The sequence below is a fragment of the Rhincodon typus genome, chromosome 1, assembly GCF_021869965.1.
Source record: "Rhincodon typus isolate 14 chromosome 1, sRhiTyp1.1, whole genome shotgun sequence".
Classification (NCBI taxonomy): domain Eukaryota; kingdom Metazoa; phylum Chordata; class Chondrichthyes; order Orectolobiformes; family Rhincodontidae; genus Rhincodon; species Rhincodon typus.
The window spans coordinates 141,966,020-141,990,595 of NC_063332.1; the positions used below are offsets into that span (position 1 = coordinate 141,966,020).

The following is a 24,576-nucleotide window of genomic DNA, read 5'->3' on the forward strand; positions in this document are numbered from 1 at the left end:
ATGTCTTCCCTCGCTTCCTGTAGAAACCTTGGGTATATCCCGTCTGGCCCATGGAACTTATCTATCCTCATGTTTTTCAAAATTTCGAGCACATCCTCCTTCCTAACATCAATCTGTTCGAGCATATCTGCCTGTTTCGTGCTCTCCTCACAAACCTCAAGGTCCCTCTCACTGGTGAATACTGAAGCAAAGTAGTCATTAAGGACCTCCCCTACCTCCTCTGTCTCCACGCACAAGTTCCCTCTACTATGCCTGATTGGCCCTGCCCTCACTCTGGCCATCCTCTTGTTCCTCACATAAGCATAGAACGCCTTGGGGTTTTCCTTGATCCTACCCGCCAAGGTTTTCTCATAACCCCTTCTAGCTCTCCTAAGTCCATTCTTCAGTTCCTTCGTGGCTACCTTGTAGACGTCTAGAGCCCTGTCCGATCCTTGCTTCTTCAATCTTAAGTAAGCTTCCTTTATCCTCTTGACTAGGTGTTCCACATGTCTTGTCATCCAAGATTCCTTTGCTTGCCTCAGTGGGACAAACCTATCCTGTACTTGTAGCAACTGCTCCCTAAACAACCTCCACATTTCTGTTGGCCAAGCAGCATCAGAGGAGCAGGAAGGCTGAAAAAGGGTCTGAAGAAGGGTCTAGGCCCGAAACATCAGCCTTCCTGCTCCTCTGCTGCTTGGCCTGCTGTGTTCATCCAGCTCTACACCTTGTTATCTCAGATTCTCCAGCATCATCAGTTCCTACTATCTTTCTACATTTCTGTTGTGCATTTCCCTGAGAACATCTGATCCCAATTGGTGCTCCATAGTTCTTACCTAATAGTATTGTTATTCCCCCGACCCCAATTAAATACTTTCCCATACCGTCTGCTCCTATCCCCCTCCATGACTATAGCAAAGGTCAGGGAGTTGTGATCACTATCACCAAAATGCTCTCCCACCGAGAGATCTGACACCTGGCCTGGTTCGTTGCCAAGCACCAAATCCAATATGGCCTCCCATCTAGTCGGCCTATCTACATATTGAGTCAGAAATCCTTCCTGGATGCACCTAACGACCGAAAATCTGCTCCATCCAAACTATTTGCAATAAAGAGGTTCCAGTCTATATTAGGGAAATTGAAGTCACCCATGACAACAACCTTATTACTTCTGCACCTTTCCAAAATCTGTCTCCCAATCTGTTCCTCAGTATCTTTGTTGCTATTGAAGAGCCTATAGAAAACTCCCAAGAAAGTGACTGCTCCATTCCTGTTTCTGACTTCCAGCCACACTGACTCAGTGGACAAACCCTCTTCCACGACCTCCCTTTCTGCATCCCTGATACCATCCCTGATTAGCAATGCCAACCCCCCACCTCTTTTACCTCCCTCTCTCTCTTTCTTTCGAAACATCTATACCCCCGAACATCCAACAACTGTTCCTGCCCCTGTTATCCAAGTCTCCCTAATGGCCACAACATTGTAGTTCCAAGTACTGATCCATGCTCTAAGTTCGTCATCCTTATTCCTGACACTTCTTGCATTGAAGTAGACACACCTCAACCCGTCACACTGACTGCCACTTTTGCCCTATCAACTGCTTATCCTTCCTCACAGATTGTTTGTCTGCTTGCTCTATCTGCCTGTACACTGGCTACCCCATCCTCTGATCTGTAGCTCCGGTTCTCATTCCCCTGCCAAACTAGTTTAAACTCTCCCGAAGAGCTCTAGTAAACCTCCCGCCCAGGATATTGATGTCCCTCCAGTTCAGATGCAACCCGTCCTTCCTGTACAGGCCCCGCTTTCCCAGGAGGTATCCCAATGATCCACAAACCTGAATCCGTCCCTCCTGCATCAGCTCTGTAGCCACGTGTTCAGCTGCACTCGCTCTCTGTTTCTGGCCTCGCTAGCCTGAGATTACTACTCTGCTCGTCCTGGCTTTCAGCTTCCATCCTAACTCCCTATAATCGCTTTTCAGGTCCTCATCCCGTTTCCTAGCTATGTCATTGGTACCGATGTGTACCACAACTTCTGGCTGCTCTCCCTCCCCCTTAAGAATCCTGAAGGCTCGATCCAAGACATCCCTGACCCTGGCACCCAGGAGGCAGCATGCTGTCCGGGAGTCTCATTCGGTACCACAGAATCTCCTGTCTGTTCCCCTAACCATTGAAGCTGCTATCACTATCGCTGTCCTATTCTCCCCCCTTCACTTCTGAGCCACAGAGCCGGGCTCCGTGCCAGAGACCTGGCCGCTATGGCTTTCCCGTGGTAGGTCAACACCCACCACCCCTGCCAAAAAACAGTATCCAAAGTGGTATACTTATTATTGAGGGGAATGGCCATGGGATCCTGCATTGTCTGCCTATTCCCTTCCCCCTTCTGACAGTCACCCAGCTACCTTTGTCCTGTAACTTAGGTGTGACCACCTCCCTATAACTCCTCTCTATCACCCCCTCAGCCTCCCGAATGATCCGGAGTTCATCCAGCTCCAGTTCCCCAACGCGGTCTGTGAGGAGCTGGAGCTGGGTGCACTTCTCACAGGTGAAGTCAGAAGGGACACTAGTAGTCACCCTTACCTCCCACATCCTACAAGAGGAGCATGTAACTGCCCTAGCTTCCATTCCCTCTACTCTAGATTGCCAAAAAAATAAAGAAAAAGAAAGGTTACATTACCTTACCTTATCTTGCTGACCCTCCACAGTCACAATTTGCTTAGAGGAGGAGGATGAGTGGGAGACGCTACACGTGTAGTGTTTCGGGGTGTAGACAATGCCCGAATATAATAGTTCACTTCCCGGCTCGCGCACTCACCACTCCCGCCACTCAAATCTAGAAAGCCGCTGACTCACGAGATAAGTTTTTAATAAGGAAAACCTTACCTTCCCGGCTGCCCCTGGCCCACACTCACCTCTCCCGCTGCTCAAATCAATAATTCCCTGCCTTTTCTTTGTACCCTGAAAAATGTATTTTATGAAGTATTCCCTTTTAAAACCATCAATTAGCTTGAAGTCTAGCTTTCTCGAGCAATACACTTTACAAATTATTACTCTTTGTGCAAGTGTCTTTTTTTCTCTCAATGTGGTGTCCTTGTATTGGATTTGACTGCTGAAGGAAAAAGTCACTCTGCCATTTTTTATGCTTCAAGATATTCAAACTTGATTAGATTTTCCCTTTTCATTTTCTCATCTTTGAAAATGTGAATTTATTCAATCTTAACATTGCAGGTGCTTTATTCCTAAGGTGTCTTATTGTAATGCTGTGTTCTGTTGTCACCTGTCCCAGTGTTAGGGAAGTTTATTTGCTGTTGCGATTTAGATGATTTTCAAATTTTTTATTCTTACTTCTCTCCCTAACTTCAGATTCTTTTCAGCACTAATAACAGCTGTGCTCACATATCACCTAGCCTGGGTTCCCACAGTTATGCCAAATGACCACCCTCCTATAAAGGCGTTTCATGAGAAACATGCATCCCAGAATGTGGACCTGTTGGGAAAATCACATCCATATAATCCTCTTTGGGCACAACTTGGTAAGATATTAATTGATCTGTTTCACATTTGAATAATTTGGGTGGTATTAGAACTATTTTTGCAGATGGAAGGTGAAGATGAATCTTCACCCTTTGATAAAATAATGAACTGTTTCGATTGAAAGGAAGGCATGTACAATGAAGAAGGGATTTGTTGTGGAGTGCTGTATTAAGATGACCGTTTCCCATTAACAGCTGGGAAATATTTATCACAAATCCATTCAAAGAAATCACTCTACACAATAGGATAGACTCCCTGTCGAAGAGCATTAAGCTTATCTTAGACATGGAATTCAATCTTCACGAAACTCCATTGGCACAATTATTAGCTGTTCTCCTGTGGTATTCATGCTAACAGGCTAGTCTACTTTGAACTGGAGGGCAGCAAATAGATAGAGGGTAGGTTAGAGAATTTGAAAATTAAAAATGTTGAACCAATAACTACAGATTGCACTACTTAAGACGTGAGGGCTGTGAGATAGACAATGGCTATTGTGTAACTTTTTTTAATCTGGACATGATTTCTGCATTTAAAGTTGTATGTAAAGGTTTTCTGCACATAAAATTTAGATGCTTTTACATCTGTTTTTGATTGTCATCAAAATAGACCATTCATAGATCATGTGTTTTCCTATTTTTGTCTTATCCACTCAACCCACTTCTAAATATTGTCTGTGGTTGTATTTTGGCAGTCATATGGTTGTGTATAGAGTAACGCTGCTTATTTGGAGTCTGTTTCATAGAATTGTAATTAGTATCGTGCAGATGGAGGCTGTTCGGCCTATTATGTATGCACCAGCTCTCCAATTATGGCATTTAATGCCATTTAGAATTAGAATCCCTACAGTGTGGAAACAGGCCCTTCGGCCCAACAAGTCCACACCGAACCTCCGAGCATCCCACCCAGATCCATCCCCCTATGACCCACCTAATATACACCCTCTACCTCCCTGAACACTACGGGCAATTTAGCATGGCCAATCCGCCTAACCTGTACATCTTTGGACTGTGGGAGGAAACCCACGCAGACACGGGGAGAATGTGCAAACTCCACACAGACAGTCGCCCGAGGCTGGAATCGAACCCAGGTCCCTGGCGCTGTGAGGCAGCAGTGCTAACCACTGTGCCACCGTGTCACCCCAATTGCCTCCCTGTACCCTGTACCTCTGCATATTGAATGTTCCCATAAATAGAAATAATTATCTCTTAAATACCTTGATTACACATGCCTCCATCACACTTTCAAGTGGAGTATTTCAAGTCTGAATCATTCATTGTTAGAAAACGTAAGTTATTGCATCACACTACTTCTGCAAATCCCTTTCAAATGTGTGCTGTCTCGGTTTTCATTCATTTTGAGTGAGAACATTTCTCCCTGTCTACTGTATCTAGACTTCCTGTGGTTTTGAAAATTTCTGTCATATCTCCTCTTAGCCTTCTCCTGTCCAAGGGAAACAACCCCATCTCTTCCAGTCTATTTTCGTCATTGAATTTTCTCATCCCTGGGATTATTCTTAAGCCTCTTAGTCACTCTCTGTTCAATGTATTACCCTTCTTTCTTCCTATCGTGTGGTGCCAGAACTGTACATACTCGAGCTGAGACTGACAAGTGTCTTCCCTGCTCTTGTACCTTGGCATTAATAATGTCTAGGAAACTGTATGCTTTAATAACTCCTCAGCAACAGTTCTGCCACTTTTAAGAATGTATGCACGCTTGTACTGGAGTATGACTCTGCTTCTTTGAGAAGTAGTTTAGTTTATACTATCAGTCCGTGTTCTTTTGCCACTTCTCTATATTGAATTTCATCTGCCTATCTGCCCACTCCCCCAATTATCAATGTCCTTTCAAAGTCCCATCCTTCTAGCTTACAATTCTCCCAAATTTTGGAATTCTTTCCTGCACTCAAAGATCTAGATCATTTTATATATGTATATCAGGAAAGACAAGGCTCCCAACATTGACCCCTGAAGAAATCAACTATAAACTTTCTTCCAAAATGAAAAATATTTATTAATCATTACAGTTTCCTATCATTCAGCCAATTTTGTTCCACATTTGCTACAGACTCATTTACTTCATGAGCTGCAATATTTCTCAAGCCTATGTGGCACTGTATCAGACACCTTTTGGAAATGCATGTGCACTACAACTGCATTATACTCTACCTCGTTTGGAAAACTTCAGGGAGTTAATTATAGCATGGTTTTCCCTTCAGAAAACCATGCTTGCTCTTCTAACTACTTTATTCATCTATGTGACTTAATTCTATTCCAAATTTTTGTTTCCAAAAGTTTCCCCACTTTTGAAGCTGAATTGTGTTCTGCAGTTGTTGGACAGATCCTACCTTTTTTGAACAATGACATGTTTGCAGTTCTTGTCTCCTGGCGTCATGCCCCAAGTCCACACTGTCAGTCAACAATGTTTACATTGTCGCCATTAGGATAGCTTTTAATTCCAGATTTTCGTTGAATTTGAATTCCATTAGTTTCCATAATGGGATTTGAATCCTTGAGTTGTAGGTCTTGGAACTCCTAGCCCAGTAATGTTACTACCATGTCACTGTTATCCTTCAATGTCATAGGGTGCATCTTATCTGATTTAGGTATCTGGTCAACTTTTATGTACCAACAGCTTATCCATTATTTCTGTCTTATTAATTTTGAGCCCTTCTAATGAGGATTTCCTGCTCTGACACTGTAATTTATGTGATATCTAATTCCTTGATTAAAAGCCCACCCACAATATTAAATTAATATGTCATATCCCCTACCTCCACATGCAAATTATTTGGATTTCTCATTAATCATACTCCTTCCTCCTTTGACTACCCTTTTACGATATATCTGCAAAGGCTTTGTGATTCCTGTTTGTTAGTCTCTTCATAATTCTTCCTTGTTTATCTATTTGGCTATTCCTTCTGCGTATTTTGTTTTCAGCTTGGTTTTCAGTTGTATTTTTCTACCTGACATCTGTCATAAGTACAGTTAATATTTTTATCTTAACTTTTATTTCCGTTTTCATATAAGGGGCTCCGGATTTGTTTGCCATACCTTGACTGTGTCTTTGAAAGTAGTCCATTGATCAGCTACAGTTTTTCTCATGAACCGTAGGCTCCAGTCTATCCGGCCCTGCTTCGTTCTTGCCCCGTTGAAATTGGCTTTCTACTGTCTGCTGAATTAATGTTTGCCTGCTGATATTTGTTCTTGTTGAACTACCTCGGATGTTGTTGTGTATTATAGTTGAATAATGTGGGACAGTGCCTCTTCAAGACGTGATTCATGTTGGTCAGTCATCAGCCAGGTTGCAGGCTTATTACGTCATGCCTTGTCTTGTGAGCTTTTACAGAGTGCACAAGTTTAGAATAAAGCCTCCCTGCTGCTGCTTTAGTTCTACTGGAGCCTGGTAACTGCACGGGTAATGTAATGTAACAAGAGTGCTCCTTTCTGTCCATTTACGCTTTCACTGACCCAGTGCCCAGTCTATAATTCAGGTAATTAAAGTCTTCCCCTCTTTCCACCGCTCCCCCCACCGACCCTCCTACTCTGAAAAGAAGATTATAACTACCTCTGTGATGCATGCAGCTCTCTGTAATTGAAATCATTTGTATAAGTCACTGGTCTGCAGACCACACCAAACAATGTAATTATACCCTCTTAGGTCCTTGGCTGTAGCCAAATCAGTTGTCCTTGAACCCTCTTAGATATCCTCTCCTCTTTTTCCAACACTGCAATGCTCTCCTTAGCCAAAACTGCCACCAGTCCTTCTTGTCTTTCATTCCTATCATTCGTGAACACCCTGTAACCAAGGGTATTTGAAACCAAGTCCTGCCTGCCCTTCAGCCAAGTCTCTGTTATCACCACGACATCATAACTCCAAACGGCAATCTGTGCCTTTTAAATCATCCATCTTATTTATCTTTGCATTCACATATGTGCTGTGCAAGCCTAATTTAGAATTCTTTTAATTTCTCCCTTACTTCAGATCCACCTACTTACTTGCAATTCTGTCTTCCAGTGCTATCTGTCTCCCTGGATTTTGTGCATCCTGATATTCCTTTCTAATATTTCTCCTGGTTCCCCTACCCCTCCAGATTTAGTTTTAAGCTGCCCCACAAGAGTTCAGTATGCCTGTATGAAGAAGCTGATTTGATGAGTGACAAAAATCCAGCTTTGTTTTCATATGTCCAGATGACCTAAAATTTATGAAGTGCTTTGCATGTCATCAGGTCATTCCAAAATGCTTCATTAGCAGTGAATTATTTTGATCTATAATCATCTGTGATGTGGATGATACACTAGCCAATGTATGCACAATGAGGTTGCTCAAAAACAGGAATGAGAAAAATGAACAGTTAATCTGTTCTTTTGAAGGCATCCATTGGCCAAAACGCAGGAGAATTTATTGTGTATGTTTGGGTAGTGTATGGCATTCAAGAACAAGGTTTATTTTCCATAAGATTTTAATATTTTCAAAGTATCTGAGAATATTCTCTGTTATTTATAGCTGTTACTAATTCTGTGCCTTTCTTTCAAGGTGATTTGTATGGAGCTATTGGTTCTCCAGTGAGGCTCGCCAGGACTGTTGTAGTTGGGAAGCGTAAAGAACTAGTTGAACGCTTACTTTTTGTCCTTAGCTACTTTATACGGTGCTCAGATCTTCAAGAAAACCAGCTAATGTGCAAAGGGAAACTATCAGAAGGTGAGAATATTCAAGCAGGAACCAAGATCTCCACTGCACTAGAGAAGGGAGAAGTGGAAGAATCAGAATATGTAGTTGTCACTGTTCATAAGGATGACCCTATTGTTGTGACTCCACTTCAATCTTCAACCAATGTTGGGAAAGAAAATATGATGGCTGTAGATAAATCGATACAACTAGATTTCACATCCAAAGCGGTTAGTAGCAGAAAGCCTGAATCTGATAGCTATGAAAGGTATACTTCTGGACAGTACAATGAACCCCCTTCAGTTATGAATGGAGCCAAATTTGATGCTGCTAACACTTGCGCAGAAATCACAATGCTGATTCAAGAAAATGCAAAAGAGACTGTAACGACTGTGAAAGAGTCTGCACTGTGTACCACAGAGATACAAATGCTTGGGCATGAAGGATTTGGATTAACAGATAGACCTACTCATTCTGCATCACCAACTGCAGCAAAGCTGGCAAGCAGTCCACCAGTGAAAATGTCTCAAGCTGTTTCTGTCCTATCTGGAATGAAGTGTCCAGACAGGTTTCCTCAAAGGAGCCCACACCTGCAGGATAGAGTGCTGTTTCAGATTGGGTGTTCACTGTCACCTGACTCTGATATTGAAACTAGAAGGCAGGAAATGGAAGAACAGGTGGAACAATTCAGGAACCACCAAGATGGAAAAAATAACAGTAATCAACTGCAAAAAGACATCGACTTGTCAAAAATAGACACTGTAGATCAACCCACTGAGGCTGGAGGAAGAATGCAGGAAAAGCAGAACCATTATTGTGAGAGAGTTCCTTTTTCTGAAGGAAACACCAGTATCTTTGAACATTTCACTGAGGACAATGGCCCTGCAGCAAGCAAAGTAGCTGAGCTGTCTAACCAGGTTTCTGGTATCTCCATTGCAAAGGAAACGGTCAAATTATTTGTGTGCTCAAATAGAGAAAACACCATCCCCAACACAGCAGCCATAAGAACTTCATGCTGTGACAATTTGGAAATGCCTCCACTTGACTTGGTTGATGCTAATTCTGGAAGTCAGAATTATGGGGACACAGCCTCTACTGGCATTCTCTGTGGGGAGGAGGATGATTCTGGGAAGAATGTTGCCTTGAGGATAGATGGTGACATTCCCAGGAATGAAAGTTCTGACAGTGCTCTTGGAGACAGTGATGATGAGGATGTAACCCACGACTCATCAACGCAAGGACTGGAGTGTTTTAATGAGAGACGAGATACCATGGAAGAGCTTGAACTTTCAACAGCAAGGCAAGTAAGAGCATGGTTGCTAAAGATTGGCTGGAAGAAAATGTCCTCCCGAGTTTTGGCTCTGTGGTAGACTTGGTCAGGTTTCTTGTGTTATGACCCCTTTTATAATCCTCACACCCTGCCCCTTCCCTAAATTAAATAACCTAATCTGTACTGTCTTGGATTACAGTTCAGGATGTAGCAGAGAACTGCCAGTTTCCAAGAAGTCATGGCTGTAACTTGAGAGACTTTGTGCAAAAGTTAGGAACACAAAAACAGAATAAGCCATTTAGCCACTTGTTTGTCATTCAATGAAATCATTACCAACCTATTACCTAATACCATAGACTCTTCTTTACCAATATCCTTAATGTCTTTTGTTGAGTTTAAAGCTGAGATTAATGCATATCCCTTAGCAACTGATGTCAGTACAATTGTTGTTTTTAAGGAAAAAAAGTACTATCTTTTTCTATAGAAGTATTTCCTAACTTTATTCCTGAAAGGTATGCCTGTTATTTTTAGGCTATATTCCCTGATCCGACATTTGCCATCCAGTGGAATTATTTTCGAACTATCCATCCTGTCAGTTACTCTTAATATCTCTCAAAACACGAGTGCAACCTTATCGTCATCAGGAGTCGTATCGTGCCAATTTGAGTAATTGCCCTCTGTCCCTACTATTTAGTACAGTTCAGTCAATTCCCTACCTAGATCAATTAATCCTCCATTGCAATAACCTCACCTTCTAGTTCCACCTCTTGGGAGGGATTCACATCAGATGCCTTAAGAAATTGAAATTTAAATATATATTCCACTCTTGGAATCTAGTAGAGCAGTGCACAGTTTTTTTTAAAAAGTGATCTCTCCATTTAAGTATTTAGAATTCTGTTTGCCAGGGAACAATGTAGACTGTTCACTTAATATATTCAAAGCTGAGCTAGATTCTTGATCTACAAGGAAGTCTGGGGTTGCATGTAATGTTAACAAGATATCAAATCAGTCTTGACTTTATTGAATGGCAAAACATGTTCAGTGGTCTGAATGGCCCACCTCTTGCTTCTAAACTTTTGCAATCGTATGCGCACATAAAATCTTAGTCACCATCTTAACTTGCTTTGTGAGGCACAACCAACATTTTGCATTCTACAATGACACTCTGTTAAGCTCAAACTTTTCACTATCCTTAGCTATAGATATTATTAATGTTAGGCTAACTGCCATTATAATTCTTGTACTCTCTTTTCTGTCACCTTCCTGAAATGGAAGTCGTGTGCGATTTTTCAAATTTATGGAAGGATTCCTGAATTGAAAGGTTTTTGCTATCTGTTTTGTCACCCTTTTGCTTGTACTTCTCCCATTCACCAAGATCAATGCTTTTTCATTTAGTTTTCTATTGTGCCTTAACTCTTTCGACACCCATTATTTTCTGTGGTACCTAGACCTCATGCCACCCCCCACCCCGGGCAAAACTGGTTTAGTATTACCTTTTTTGATTATAGCTATCTGGTCTTCTATTAAATTAGCCATTAGTATATTTATGATATGGTTTACTGTTAGTCTCGGTCTCATTTCCATTTAAAGTCACCCTTGTCTATACAAAGTGTTGAAGTATCAATTGTATTATGTCACTATTGAGTAAATGTCTATACACAGGTTGTTAACACAACCTGTTGTCTTTACATGTTTTATCTAATTGGTCTGATTCCTTGTTGGCTCAAGGATCTGTTGCTTTCTGACTTTGCCTGCTTAGCTTAATATATATAGAACACAATATTCCTCATTATTCCAATCTTCTTTTGCTTACATGTCTGTTATCTGCATTAGTCCAGTCTGCGATATCAGGGTGCCTTTGGATAACAACAAAGTTTCACCTGCCTGCTTGCTTTTAGTTCATCATTTTTATTTTTGGTTTCAACTTAAACTTGATGAAACATCTAAGCATCTTGTAGTTAATGTATTCCTTTGTATCCTTAAGTCCTGTGGACATGAAGGTTCCAGATTTGATTTCCAGATTCTTGCATAGTTGACCTCAGGTGCAGTAATTAATCCATTGATATGGAGGAAAGAGAAAAATCATCCTTTGCTGATTATTGCTTAGTTTTTGTTTCAATGTGTACACATGGACATTGGATGAGTAGTAGATACAGCTGGGCTGTGACATCCTATAGGATTGAAAAGGTGGTGACATTTGGGGAACTTCTGAATGAGTAGTAACCACTTGAACCTACCTTTGGAAGATGTGTCTTTGAAAGAGACAGATATTCAAAATTGCCTAAAAGCCATCTGAATAAAAAAATTGTTACAAAATGGACATGGTAAATGTTAAACAAGGCTGTTTTTGTATATTAGGATAAGTGTATGGGGCTATTATGTCTGTCCATATGTACAAAATATATAATTATAAAATACAAACTTTTCCCTGCGGTTGTGTTACAGCATCAAAATGAGCAGTAGATCAACTATCAATAATTTTGGAAAATCTTTGTTTGGTGGATACTGTTCTCAATATGTCCCAGACTTAGTCTTACATGGAACTTGCTCTGATGAGAAACTGAAACAGTGCTTAATGGCGGATTTAGCTCATGCTGTGCAGGTAAGTGTTTTGATGTAATATCACTGACAAATTTACTTTTAGCATCTTCTGTCAGCATATTGTGTTCTTCAGGTTTTATTAACCTCCTACGTAATTTCTGGAAGGAGGAGGTTGCCCCGATCAAAATACGAAACCATTTGAGACAAAACATAAACATTTTAAAATTTTGCATCTGTAGTCTAAAACGAGGGATCAAAACTAGAATTGGTCCAAAGGCTAATTTTCAGATGTGGTTAAAATGTAACAGGGAAAGTGACAAATCTATGTTAGTGTGTATAATATATACACATTCATCCATACATTCTTGTCCAATAAAACCACTTTTGATGCCAGAATTGCTAATTCATTGCTCAAAGCTACTCCTCTTTATCCAGCCACCAGATATGCTGCAAGACTGAGCTCTGGCATCCGATGATTCCCTAGCTACAATGTCAAAAAGGGAAGAGCATCCTGCTATCTTCTCAGCAATTCTGTTCACTTCTCATTTCAGCTTCAGGCAAGAACTGGCATGTTTCAAACACACTTGTGCTTTTTAGAGCACATGATGAATTCAGTGCCAAACAGGTTATTGTTGTCTTAACATTTGGATTATGATCAACTCCATTCAAGACAATCTGTTAACTTCAAAGTTGACTGGTTTTGTTGAGCGCATAGAGCTTGCCAGCAGAATCTTTTGGATATGAACTTAGGCTCTGTATAATTTGCACCAATATTTGTGTATGTATGGGCAGGAGGTAGAGTTGGTTGGCATTGGAAAACATTTCAGCCAGCCAAATCTAGGAGCTGAATTAATTTGGAAATGTTTTGGCATGAGGGGGTTTCAACTAGCAAATTAGATCACCTTCAGAACAATATCAGAAGGTGAAGAAATTAAATTAAGCTGACTTTGGCTTTAGCAGATGATCATAACCTCAGATTTTTGACATTCTAATAGCTAGACACCTGACATTTTATAGCATCCCCTCAATTTTTGAATGGAGTTTAATCATTTGCGTTGTTCTCCAACAGCTTATCACGGTCAAAATATTAAATACTTTTATGAATTCTTTACCTTTTTTACTTTAGCACCCTGTTTTAGATGAGCCTATTGCAGAATCTGTCTGTATTATTGCAGACACAGACAAGTGTTCAGTGCAAGTGGCTACAAACCAGAAGAAAGTGATGGATAGCAAGTTGGGTAAAGAGGTTTTGGTCTCTAACCTGGTTTCCTCCTTGCTCCAATCAATTCTCCAACTTTACAAACTGAAAATCCCACCTGATTATGTAAGTAAAAAGTTATGCCTGTCTTGTGATTTTGTCCAGACTACATTCTGACTACATGTATAACCGGGTGGTGTCCATTGTGCAATATGAAACAAATTTTCAGGAGATCAAAGGGCCCAACCGGGGTTAGATTACTTTTAAGTGTATAATTGTTGCTACATATGAATTGGGTGCTAAATTTAAAAAAAAAAGACAACCAGGGCATTAATCTCTAAGTCGCCACCTGAGCTGTATGAAAATTGGCATAGGAGCAGACAGGTCTGAGAATTACCATATGCTTAAAGGATGGCATGATTGTTCAGTGATTGGCACCGCTGCCTCACAGCACCAGGGACCATGGTTTGATTCTACCCTCAGGTGACTGTGTGGAGTTTGCACGTTTCTCCCTGTGCCTGTGTGAGTTTCTTCCCCCCCTTCCCCATAGTCCAAAGGTGTGCTGGCTAGGTGCATTGGCCATGCTAAATTGCCCATAGTATCCAGGGATGTGCAGGCTAGGTGGGTTAGTCATGCAGAGATAGTCTGGGTGGTAAGCTCTTCAGCGGGTCGGTGTGGACTTGATGGGTTGAACGGCCTACTTCCCGGCTTTAGGTATTCAATAACTGCTGTTGGAAAGAGGGGCTAAGTAGACTCCATTAAAATGATGGGGAGGAGTCAACAAAATGGCTTTGGTAACCTAAATGTAAACAATACCCAGCAAGATGAGCAGACAAGAGAATGAATTAAGGGTAGACGTTGATGGCAAATCATTATGCAACAGAAGTTTTGTTTTTAAATTAATCATGAAATAAAAGGAAGTCTTTTTTAAAAAAAAAAGTAAGTTGTTATCTAAAGAGCAATGTTCTGAACCATGGTACTACAATCACAGCCTGCAATCCCATAAAGGTGGAACACATGAGCTTTCACTGAGACCCAGATCCCGTTCTACTGATTTAGCCTACTTCAAGGAGTGACCTCCAACTATTCAATCACAGGAACCATTGCATCTCTAACCCTGACTTCAAGTATCGACTTCACTTCAGAAAGAGAGTCGTGAAGCATGTCAGGCCTCCAACAATGCTAGAGATTGATATCATCATCTTCTTGTACAGTTTCTATGCCTATCTTAAATATTTGTGTATACGTTTTAACTAATAACTTTACCTGATTTTACATAAATAACTTTCAGCACTAATTATGTGATAAACTAACCACTGTCTTGTTTAAAGAATAAAGATGTGTTACTGGTTATTTCTAAATTGGAATGCTGCAGAATTAAAAGGGCAGTGTATATGAGCTTATATGAATTCTTAGTTCATGGACCACTTGGCATGCAGTCATGGCACTACTAAAGTAATGAAGGAGAAAAAGTCTAGAAACAAAAAAAATTAATAGCCAACATGGACTTCAAAAATGAAAATCTTGTCTGACTAATATTATTGAATGAACTGAGTAAGTAGCTGAGGTAGTAGACAATGATAATGTAATAACTGTCCTAAACCTTCATATTCAGAAGATCTCCAATAAGGTGCTCCCTAATAGTCATGTTAGGACAAGTGACAATAGATGTGTTTCAACAAAGAAGAATAAAGTGTAGTTATTCAGACTAGAAGGTAGGAAATGGCATTCCATGTGATTAGTGCTAGGACAATTGCTATTCACAATTGATCTCAATTATTTGGACTCTGCAATCAAAAACACAGTTTCTGAATTTGCAAATGACTGATTTAAAAATTATAATAAATGGGAGAAGAGAATAGGAGGTTACCTTCGTAGAATTGGATGAAGATAGACTACAGGATGCTCAAGAGGAGCGTAAATTTTGACATCTAGGAAGGACAGACAAGAATGCAAAGGATGTAGAGTTGTGCTAATAATAATGGATGTGGTCAGTACATTACGAAGCAGGGAAACTCTGATCAGAACAACAGTGTGTAGAATCCATTTGCGTGGAAGTAAAACAGCAAGCACAGCAGGCATTGGTGGCTTATCAATAACTAACCAAATAGTAGTGGTAGTGTCAAGCATGAGATTAATTGAGAGTTGAGAGGAGCATGTCACATGAGCAACACAGTAATCATAGGTGATAGCAATCTGCATATAGTCTGGGTGAATGAATTGAGCACTAAAGTTGTAGAGTTCAGGTGTCTGGAATGTGTTAGGGCTGGTATTCTGATGTTAAGGAACTGACTAGTAGTTGGGCTGTTTTATGTCTAGTACTATAATGAAAATTGGCTGATTAATTTAGTTGTAAAAGAACATTTAGGGACAAATGAACACAATACAATGAATTTTACAGTTTCTTTGAAGGTGAGGTAATTCAGTCAGAAATAAAGATAAATTTGAATAAGGAAAATTTATGAAGTCATGAGACACAAGTTGACTCCGGTAGATTGGGAAAATAAAAGGCATGACTTAGATAAGCAATGATCTTTAAAGAACTATTACAACAATTATACATTTCAAGGTGCGAAAACGTTGTCTACCATACATGACAAAGGAAGCTAAGGGTTATATGAGTAACAAGAAAAGCCTAGACATTTGCCAGAAACAGTACTGAATTGGTGAATTGGAAGGATTTTAGAATGCAGCAACGGAAGACCAAGGAACTGTTATGTCAAGGGTGCATAGATTAAGAATGCATTCTAGTAAAAAAAAATTAAACTGACTGTAGAATCGTCTGTAGGTAAAAAGGAACTATTTAGCTAAGACTTGCAATGGTAAATAGAGAAATGATAGAGGGACTAAATGATTACTTGCACCTTCCTCAGTGAAAACAAGCAATCTCCCAGAATTATGAAGTGACTAGGGAGAATGAGGAGTTAAAGCAAATTGGTACTAATAAGATTGTACAGCAGCAATTAATGGAACTGAAAGTTAAGTCCCCGGAATATATAGACTATATCCCAGATTATTGAATGAGGTAGCTAAAGGGATAGTCAATGCATTGATGATTATCTTCCAAAATTCTATAGATTCTGGATTCCTGCAGACAGCAGCTAGCAGTTGTTGCCCCTTCTATTTAAGGGAGAGACCATCAGTCATAGGGAAAATACTATTATAAATGATTTGATAAATGGGCACTGGGATAATAATCATGGGCAGAGTCAGCATGGATTTACAAATGGGAAATATAGTTTGAAGAAATTGCAGACAAATTGACAGTCAATGGATCTAGTATACTTGGATTTTGAGAAGGGTTTTGATAAAATGTTCTCCACAGTAGGTGGTTTAGCAAAATTAAACTACATGGAATGGGAAGTGTAATGTACTTGCATGGATTAAAGATTGGCTAACAGGCAGAAAACAATAGAAATAAACAAGCTATTCTGATGTCGGCAGGCTGGAACTTGTGGGGTACTGCACAAGTGGGCATGTGTGTTAGGAAGATGTTAAGCACCTTCAGGAAGATTTGGACAGGTTTGGTGGTGAGCAAAAACATGGCAGCTGGGATCTGATGTGCAAAAATGTCACGTTATCCACTTTGGTAGGGGGAATAGATGTGCAGAGTATTTCTCAAATGGTAAGATGTGGGGAATGGTAGAGATAGGAAGGGACCTAGGTATCCTTGTCAAAAAGTCACTGAAGGCTTAACATGCAGGTGCAGCAAGCAATTAAGAAAGTTAAAGAAATGGTATCCTTATCATAAGAATTTAAGGGTGGGAATGGGTAGAATCAGACACAGCATGCATTTACAAAAGGGCAATCATGCTTGACAAATCTTCTGGAATTCTTCAAGGATGTAATTCACAAAGTTGACTGGTGCGGCAGCAATCCAGCGGATAAGGTTTGTTTGGACTTTCACAAGGCTTTCAACACAGGCCCACATAAGAGATTAATGTATGAAATTAAAACTCATTGGATTGAGAGTGGTGTATTGAGACAGAGAAAATTGGTAACTCAACAAGAGTAAGAATAAAAGGGTCTTTTTTCGAATGGCAGGCAGCGACTAATGGGGTACTCCAGGGATTGGTGCTAGGACCCCAACTGTTCGCAATGTATGTTGATGATTTGGATGAGGGAGCTAAATGTGATGCCTCAAAATTTCCAGTGACAAAGCTGGGTGGGTGAGCTGCGAAGAAGATAGAGATATTGCAGAGTGATTTGGACAGGCTGAGTGAGTGGGCAAATGCATGCTGGATGCAATATAATGTGGAAAAAATGAGAGATTATCTACTTTGGTAACAAAAATAGGAAGGCAGATTATTATTTGGCTGTAATTGGAGAGGGGTGAAAGGTCCATGAGATCTCGGTGTCCTCCAGCACTAAATGCTGGAAATACATGTGCAGGTCCAGTAGGCAGTAAAGAAGACAAGCTGTGTGTTGGCCTTTGTAGTGAGAGGATATGAGTACAGGAGCAAGGATGTGTTTTGCTGCAGTTTTACAGGGCATTGGTGAGGCCACACCTGGAATATTTTGTGCAGTTTTGGTTTCCTTATCAAGGAAGGATGTTCTTACAATGGAAGTAGCATGGCGAAGGCTTACCAAATTGACTCCTGGGGTGGCAGGACTGACTTATGAGGAGAGATTTAGTTGGTTAGGATTGTATTCACTGGAGTTTACTGAGGGGTATCTCATGGAAACCCATAAGATTGTAACAGGACTAAACAAGTTACGTGCAGGAAGTATGTTCTCGATGGTGGGGGAGTTATAGTTTAAGGATAAGGGGTACACATTTATGGCTGAGATGAGAAATCTCTTCAACAGAGTGGTGAGCCTGAGTAATTCACTACCATAAAGTGGTTGAAGCCGAAATAGTGCCTTCAAGAAGAAGGTTGATCCAGTTCTTATGGCTAAAGGGATCAAAGGATACAGGAGGAGGGTGGGATTAGAGGATTGAGTTTGATGATCAGCCATGGTTAATTGAATGGCAGATCAGGCTCAAGGGGTCAAATGGCCTACTCCTATCTAAGTTTCGATAGTTATTTGATAGTTGGTCGTGTGTTTCCACACACTTGAAAACTTACATCTGCTCTGATTGTCACATCAAAAGTATTCTCCCTGCCCCCACCCACCCCCAAACCTTAAATCACTTTGTTTATAAAGGCACTTTTAACATATATTTTATTTATATTTTTTAGACATTTTACTCAATTTCTCATGGATAAATGTTTGGATGAATTTCACAGCATTTTGTTTTGGAATAGGTTAAGCAGTTTTGGCATTTTTTTTTCTTTTTGCAGTGCGTAATCCATCTTGAGGATAGACTTCAAGAGCTGTATTTTAAAAGCAAGATGCTGTCCGAATACCTGAAAGGCCACACCAGAGTGCATGTAAAAGAACTGGGAGTGGTGCTGGGGTAAATTGGAATCTTGAAACTTAACTGTATATTCTACTAGCTGGTTTCAAACATGTCGTGCTTTCAGTAGTTTTCGCTAAAGTTCCCAAAGTTGTGGCACAGTATTTTATAAAATTATACATATATTATGACTGAATTTTACATTGTTTAAAATTGTGTACCTTAATAACTTTTTTTCCCTTTTACACTGGCTGTTTTCAGAAGTACGTATAGTCATGGAATTATTTATGGCACAGACGAGCTGTTTAGTTCAAGTCGATGCTAGGTCCCCATGCGCTAATTCAGTCAATCCCATTTCCTTTTAAAATCCCTCCCCACCCCCTACCCCACTGTTCCAACTCCTCTGAAGTGCGAATCCAGTTTGCTTTTGAAGACATCTACAGATTTTTTTGATTTTTTTTTTAAAAGACTTTTTTTTCCAAATTCTAACACTTATTTTTCTGTAAAAATAATCTTGTCCTGCTATTGGTCATTGCTTCACAAATTTGACCTGTAGCAGATATAATGCCAAAATTTGGAACTGATCTTTTGTAACAGAGTTGCTTCAGGGATAACGTTGGTGGGAGAACTTGATCTTTTTTTGTTTTGAATCTACATTTCTATTTATGATTTTCCATTTTTTAAAAGTTTAAATGATCCCAGAAACAGTTCCTTGAGAAAAGTTGATAGGTTCCTTAATCAACCCGAAGGAGAGAGGCAACTTAGATTTGAGTTTACCGAAATGGTTCAGTTAAAACTGGCCTAAATGGGTGATCCTGATTCTGGTGCATGAGAATAGAAGATAATACAATTTTCTGGTCAGCCCAGCCTCCAGTTGGCCTCGCTTAATTAAAATGACTACAGTGCTGCAAGGGTCTTCTTGTAAATTGTTGACATAAGACACTTTGTTCCTTATATAAACCAACTGATTTTGGGGAGAACTGGCTACTAGAGGTAGCTTGTATGTTATTTATTATTTAAGGCTGTTGTTTGAGATGCCATTTCATATAACACTTGCACGTGAGCATTGTACTTGAGGTTTTGTGTTTTCTTTCTGACTTGTAGCAGAGTGAGATTTTTTTTATCCTGCATGTTGTTCACAGCAACTTAGTTCTTCTCTTTTTACAGGATTGAATCGAATGATTTACCTCTGTTGGCTGCTATAGCAAGTACTCATTCTCCATATGTTGCCCAAATACTCTTATAAGCTAAATATTCAGAACAGCCTTTGCGAGAAAGGACTTAAAAATCAAACTGAGCGCATCGGACAGCACTGAGTTTGTAAACTTCAAGCACATGGTTACAAGTAGCATGCAAAATGACAACTGGATTGTGCTGCAGTGTGCATTCAGTAATTTTTTTTTATAATGTAGACGTTCTGTCATTTTTCAGAATTTCTGAAAAATATGTTCATATCAGTGAGAAATTTTAATGAGAAGTGACTAAGATTTTTAACAGAACTTAATGAAGTCTTTCAAATTCTTCAAACATAAGGGTGACAACTAAAGCATCTATTTTGTAAGAAACCGACCAGACTCCCATGCCATCTTGAATGTTTGCTTCTGTGATGTTTTGACTTTTGAGTCACTTTATCAATTGCCTTAACTGATATGTAATTGAGTATTACAAAAAACATTCCTATTCCAAAAATATGAAATTGCATCTATTGATTTTACATTTTTGAATTGCAAGGATACTGTACAATCCTGCACAAAGCACAGCAAAAAAACTCCAACTTAGCAGTTTACTTTGTACATTGATTGATTTGACAATTTTTGAGTCTAGCTGTCTGTTCACCTTTAAAGGGACAAAGTAGGCAGAAATATATTTTTTAAAACTTTTATGGAGTATCTTCCTTAAATGAGTGTTGTTTACAATGATTTCTGAGCTTATGCAAGATTGCATTTTTCTGTTAAACAGCTTATAGTACATGGAATAGTGGGGCTAGTCTTGTGATATCAGCTTTGTACAAATATAGACTCTGCCCTTTTGCATTTAATTAATAACCATATTAGTGATGACCAACAGGGTTGTGTTAAATAATTCTCAGACTGACTGATTTTAATGGAGAATTCTAAAATGTTGAATGATAGGAATATTGAAAATTAGGATTCTTGGGTGTGGGGTATACTGTATTTTGGTTGTGTACATGCGTATGGTACAATCTCAGCCAGTAAGAACTGTATAGAGACTGTGTTTGTCTATCATAAATCTAATGACAGTAATGAATTTCAAAAACCTGCTGGGGAAATGTTCCAATTAAAAGTACAAATAATTAAATTGATGAGTATCCCAGAATGTGCTGCAACTTCACCCAGTGGTTGGGGAAGGAAATCTTTTACATTACACTTGGCTAATAGTATTTCCTGTGGAACCAGATAGTCAGCTCAATGATGGGTCACCTTTTTGAATTAGTGCACAGGAGACCTTGGAAATAATCCTTCTGCCATTGATTTCCGCACAAAACGGTGGGGTTTCCTATCTGGTACATAAGTTGACTGTATTGGTTGGAGAAATTTCATGAATAATTTTACTATTCCTTTTCCCCAGTCCAGCCTTTGCTAAAGCAGCATTCATCCATTGGGGTTATTACTTTACATATGACCTATTTACATGTGACAGAGCTGTTGTTTTGCTTTTATTTTCATTTTAATGCTGAACAAACTGGGCGGGGCTTCTGTTAATAGAGAATTTGAATTTAAGCATATTGGTGATTTGCCACTAGAAAGGATCATGTTTTATAAACCTAGAATTATGAAGTGGGAAAGTAATGAAATCCGCTATGAACATATTTCTGAAGTTTGATGCTCATCTTGCATGCTTTCAATGAAAGTAGTGGCTTGATGCTATACTTCAGTTTGTTTTCTAGTTTTGATTTTAAATTAAATTTCTGATGAATAGCATACTCAAGCATGCAAATATTTCTATGATTAGACATAATTATTTGGAAGGAAGTGGATATCAACTGTATATAAGCTTTGTCCTTAAACTTTTAAATGTTGTAGAGCCTGAAATTTGTGCACTTTTTGAAGGCAGCATACCATTTGATTTTCTTGTCACAAACAGTTATAAGTTACTGATAGCTGCATTTTTAACATTTGTGGCATCTAGCAAACTTACTGATCTAATTTAATATATTCCAACTTTTAAGTTTTTAATTTAGTTTATTCTCATCACCTATTCCCATGAAACCCACTACACCAAATACAGAAACTAAATTGTATAAGACAAAAATAGAAACTACTGGAAAAGTTCAACAGGTCTGGCAGCATCTGTGGAGAGAACACAGTTAACATTTTGGGTCAAGTGACCCTTCTGCAGAACTCTGTTCTGAGGAAGGGTCAGTCGACCCAAAACGTTGACTCTGATTTCTCTCCACAGATGCTGCACGACCTGCTGAGCTTTTCCAGCAATTTCTATTTTTGTCTTTGACTCACAACATCTGCAGTCCTTTCAGTTTTTATCTGTTATTCAGCTTCATGTATGCATCAAAACAATGAGAAATATTACCAAGCATGTATGTTACCATCATCCACAGAATCAGATGATATCTGGTTTTTATTCAAATACCCTGATATCCACATACTTCTGCTATCCCACTAATGTATGTATTGAAAGAATAAGTTCAAAACCTATACAAATCAAGCTTAAGAACTTCTTGTCGGATCATTTGGGGGATTAAATATCGTAGGTGTGGAAGGCGCTAATTTAATGGTTTTTTTTTTGTTAACCCCCATTTTCATTTGAGGTAGTGGTCTATTTTAGCCATTGGCTGCATAAGTTGAATTTTGGATCCACTGCCAACTATTGAGTGAAAAGTATATTTATCCTGAATTACAATATTAGTGTTGTAGAGATACAGTTCAACGTAGAGGTTAACTTTTGGTTGTCAATAAAGTTCTCCTGGCATAATTTTACAAAACAGTACAAATCTTACAAGCTGAAATAGAAAGTGTGCTTACTTAATTATTACACTTGTGTGCCAGTGCCTTGATTGTCCCTTTTTTAAATGTTTGTAGCTGGAGCAGGTGTTCCCCTTGCTCAGTTAGTCTATTAACCTGCAAGCTAATCTTTTAAGACTGCACTTAGTTTTTTTTTCCATCTTTGTAACCTGTTTCAATTGGAACAGCTTAGGCCACTACTTGGTGTTTCCTTGTTTCTTCATTTTAGATATTTGTCAGGTCCAGGATGAGTGCTGTTCTGCATATTTTTGCCTGCATATTAAATTATTGGTTACTCATTCACTTTTCTACTGCATCATTTGAACAAATGAGAACCAAATGCTGCATTTGTAACCTCATACATTAATTTGTTGTGTACGTATCTGGCTTTTAACACAGTAAGTGGGCTTTTCTAAGTTTTGTTAAAGCTTGGTCTCTATACATCAATTTTTAAATGTGGGAAAATTTGAGAAACCTGAATTTTCATAATTTTTATTTTTTAAAAATAGAAAGCTCAAGTATGTTTCTATTTTAAATGGGAATTTAAACTTGCTGGCAAATTCTGAGAACTATTGCTTGTTAAAACTACCTCAGTTGACTGACAGGAATCCAAACATTGAGTTCCTTTATGTTTCTAATGTCTTATCTATCTAAATTTGTCTTTGTTTTTGAATTTTGCTATAAAATCAAAATCAAGTTCCTAAGATGATAAATGGCATGTTAATGCAAAGCAAGTTTTAATTATACTTGGTGTAACTTCTTTTCGTAAGTAGTTTTTCTGTTGTAATACCTAATAAAGTAAGTGTAAAGTGAATTTTGAAAATGCTGTTTGGCGTGTGAAACAGTTCCTGAATGTAACTCTGGAGTAACAGTAGATATAGCTGACATAAGTATCCTTGTATTTGGCATTTTGTCCCCATTTCAGTGTTAATATTAAACTAGTTTTATTCAAGCCATCTCCTTCAGACATGTGAATTGTATACACAACTACAAGCCTATTGGTTTGTAATTTATTCTGGAAGTGATATGTTGTATGAAACTCAGAACGTGTACGCATTCGTGCCATTGTGTGAGTATGTACAAATTTTTGATCCGAGTTCAGTAATTGTGTTGTCAGAATCATTTTATAACAAGTTAAAACTTGTCTAATTTTTTCAAATAGCTTTTTAAAACTTCCTGCCAACGTGTTTTAAGTTGCAATGTGGAAATTTGAGACAAGCAGTTTTGAGTTTAGAACTTCTGTGAACAAGAAAAGTGATTCAGAATTCAAGGTTTCAGTAAAATGCAATGGATTTTTAAGTACAGTAAACTTTATTCTACACACTACATTGTTATTTTTATCTATTCAGTTCAACGGTGCTAGGATTGAATAGAATGTTGGAAACTGGTCATGTACATTCTTTCATGTAAATATTCAGTGTATTTCAGATCTTTTTATGTGCAATAAACTATTGGATTATATACCTGTGTGTTTTAATAAATTGATGGGGGGTGTTGTGTGTTTGCAACACATGAATGATGGCTGAGGGCCGTCCACATGTGCAAAAGAATTCCATGATGTTGAATTGATTGTTATCATTGATCCTATAGCACTATCCAAAGACACACAACTAGCACAGCTTAATTGTCAGTTGTTGAATGGTCGTAGATGTTTACTGTGACATATGTCTTTATCAAACTTGCAGCAACTTGCAATGCCGGCCATAGACATACTGTGGTTTAATGTATGCAAATATGATTCTCCACCAAGAGATGGCTTTTACCACCCATGCAGCCATTTGAAAATCCTTTGATCAATTTGCACCTTGATATCTGAATTCCAGAAAACAGCCCTGATTTGTGCATTCTTTCCTTGTAATTTAGTCGTCAAAAGTTAGTCTAATTTCTTTGCCTAAATAAGTTAAGCTGGAATATCAAGCTTCACAAATTTCAATTTAAAAGCATGATGTAATGGCTATCCACAAATATAAACCAAGCTTTTCAGAGTCAAAAGTTATTTCAGTAAAAATAGAAAATTCCTGGAAATACTTAGGTCAGGCGATGCCTGCATGTAGAGAGAGAATTCATTTTTCAGA

At 38.9% G+C, this 24,576-nt stretch overlaps 1 protein-coding gene across 1 annotated transcript in view; it reads left to right on the forward strand.

The window, feature by feature from the left end:
- Positions 1–23,962, forward strand: part of LOC109936543 (folliculin-interacting protein 2-like) — a 67,804-nt gene extending 43,842 nt beyond the window's left edge. The window contains exons 8-13 of the mRNA XM_048608204.1: positions 3,292–3,505; positions 8,040–9,471; positions 11,887–12,043; positions 13,109–13,306; positions 18,466–18,581; positions 19,689–23,962. Of these exons, the coding sequence (XP_048464161.1) occupies positions 3,292–3,505; positions 8,040–9,471; positions 11,887–12,043; positions 13,109–13,306; positions 18,466–18,581; positions 19,689–19,767 (2,196 nt within the window). The 3' untranslated portion in view covers positions 19,768–23,962. The remainder of the gene's footprint in view (positions 1–3,291; positions 3,506–8,039; positions 9,472–11,886; positions 12,044–13,108; positions 13,307–18,465; positions 18,582–19,688) is intronic.
- The last annotated feature ends 614 nt before the right edge of the window (positions 23,963–24,576 follow it).